Source organism: Nansenia antarctica, assembly GCF_963989245.1.
Source record: "Nansenia antarctica genome assembly, chromosome: 4".
NCBI lineage: Eukaryota > Metazoa > Chordata > Actinopteri > Argentiniformes > Microstomatidae > Nansenia > Nansenia antarctica.
Window position 1 is genome coordinate 58,098,400 of NC_137689.1, and position 1,602 is coordinate 58,100,001.

The 1,602-nt window shown below is 44.8% G+C and overlaps 1 protein-coding gene across 1 annotated transcript in view; it reads right to left on the reverse strand.

Annotated features, from left to right (window-relative positions):
* Positions 1-42: 42 nt before the first annotated feature.
* Positions 43-1,602, reverse strand: part of septin5b (septin 5b) — a gene marked incomplete at both ends in the record, with an annotated part of 5,800 nt that continues 4,240 nt past the window's right edge. The window contains 5 exon segments of the mRNA XM_080529518.1: positions 43-105; positions 230-332; positions 458-593; positions 1,106-1,202; positions 1,315-1,416. Of these exon segments, the coding sequence (XP_080385644.1) occupies positions 43-105; positions 230-332; positions 458-593; positions 1,106-1,202; positions 1,315-1,416 (501 nt within the window).

The following is a 1,602-nucleotide window of genomic DNA, read 5'->3' on the forward strand; positions in this document are numbered from 1 at the left end:
TCTCCACCCACAGATACATTGTGAGAGATCAAAGGTCGTGGGTCACAGGTCCTGCTCATGCATCTGCTGCTGCATCTTCTGAAGCATCTCCTGCATCCTCCTCAACTAGAGAGAGAGAGAGAGACAACACACACATAACCTCACCAAACATAGTTTAAGTCACAAAACGATCCATATCAAACATACCAAACAGAGTGTGTTAGTTAGTTATTGAAGAGATTCATCTCACCTCCTCGTCCTTCCTCTTGATGAGCTTCTCTGTCTCTGCGTCGGGCGTGGACAGGGGCAGGATGGGGATCGGACTCTCCACACGGTTATCAGCATTCATCTTACTGCAACATAGTGACTAGAGGGTTAGTTCTGGCTCTTAAACACACATACACACACACGCACACACACATGCAAACATGCACACACGCACACACACACACACACACATACACACACAGACATATACCTGGTCATGGTCTGGATGCACTGTGCTCTGTAGTTTTCGTAGTGACAGTCACATGTGATGTCCTTCAGGTCATGCATGTGAGTCCTGATCAGCATGGTCCTCAGCTTCACAAAGTCACAATGAGACTGGTTCTCCACTGCAACACACACCCACACACTCACATTTATTATGAGGTATATGCGACAGCAGCTGGTGAAAGCAGGAACAAGTCGGCCACCAACCAAATGTTCTGAAAAATGTACATAAATTTGACACAACATTGAAAATCAATGACACGCTCGCTAGTCAAGCGAATATTGGAATGCAATGCAATAACTACCTAGTTAGTAGAGTAGAGTAGTGGGGATTACTCACCGAATCCATTGCATTGCAATGTTGTTTTGGCTTGACTAGCAAGTATGTCATTGATTTTCAACGTTGTGTCAAATTTATGTACATTTTTCAGAATAAAAGTCTGAACATTTTGATTGCTTGCCGACTTGCCGCTGATTTCACCAGCTCCTGTCACATATACTGTATATACAGTATGTATACATACAGTACAGACACAAACACACACACACACACTCTCACACAAACACATTTAGACACAAACGCACAGCTACAGACACATATATCTATTCTAGACATAGTGGTTGTTATTCCTACCCTCCACAATGCCCCATGGGTAGAGCCTTCCTCTCACTCTCTGGCCTCTCGCCTCCACCACAGTATTACTGCCAATCACAGCAAACGGAGTGCTCTCCTACAACACACACACACACACACAGTTTTCTCTGAGTGAACCCAAATAGATTGAGATGATGTGGTTGAGAGAAAGTCATATAGGAGTCGCACATCTTTGTAAAGAACTTAACCTTGAGCTCTCGATCTTGCTGCTTAGACTCTTCATCTTCATCGGAGTCACAGTCAGGGAACTGGTACACCTTTATCCCAAGCTTCTCTATCTCCTCTCTCAGCTGGGGAGAGAGGACAGAGGTGAAGTGAGGAACCAGTTGAGGTAGGCAGGTAGCAGCTACTGTCGCCAAGCACAGGGACACGTAGACTGCAGCCTATCCCTCTCATAGATACATGCACTGTAGATCTAAATAATAGATAATTATATACCCGGTCTTTGAGTTTTCTGCATCTCGTATCTGGCGTGA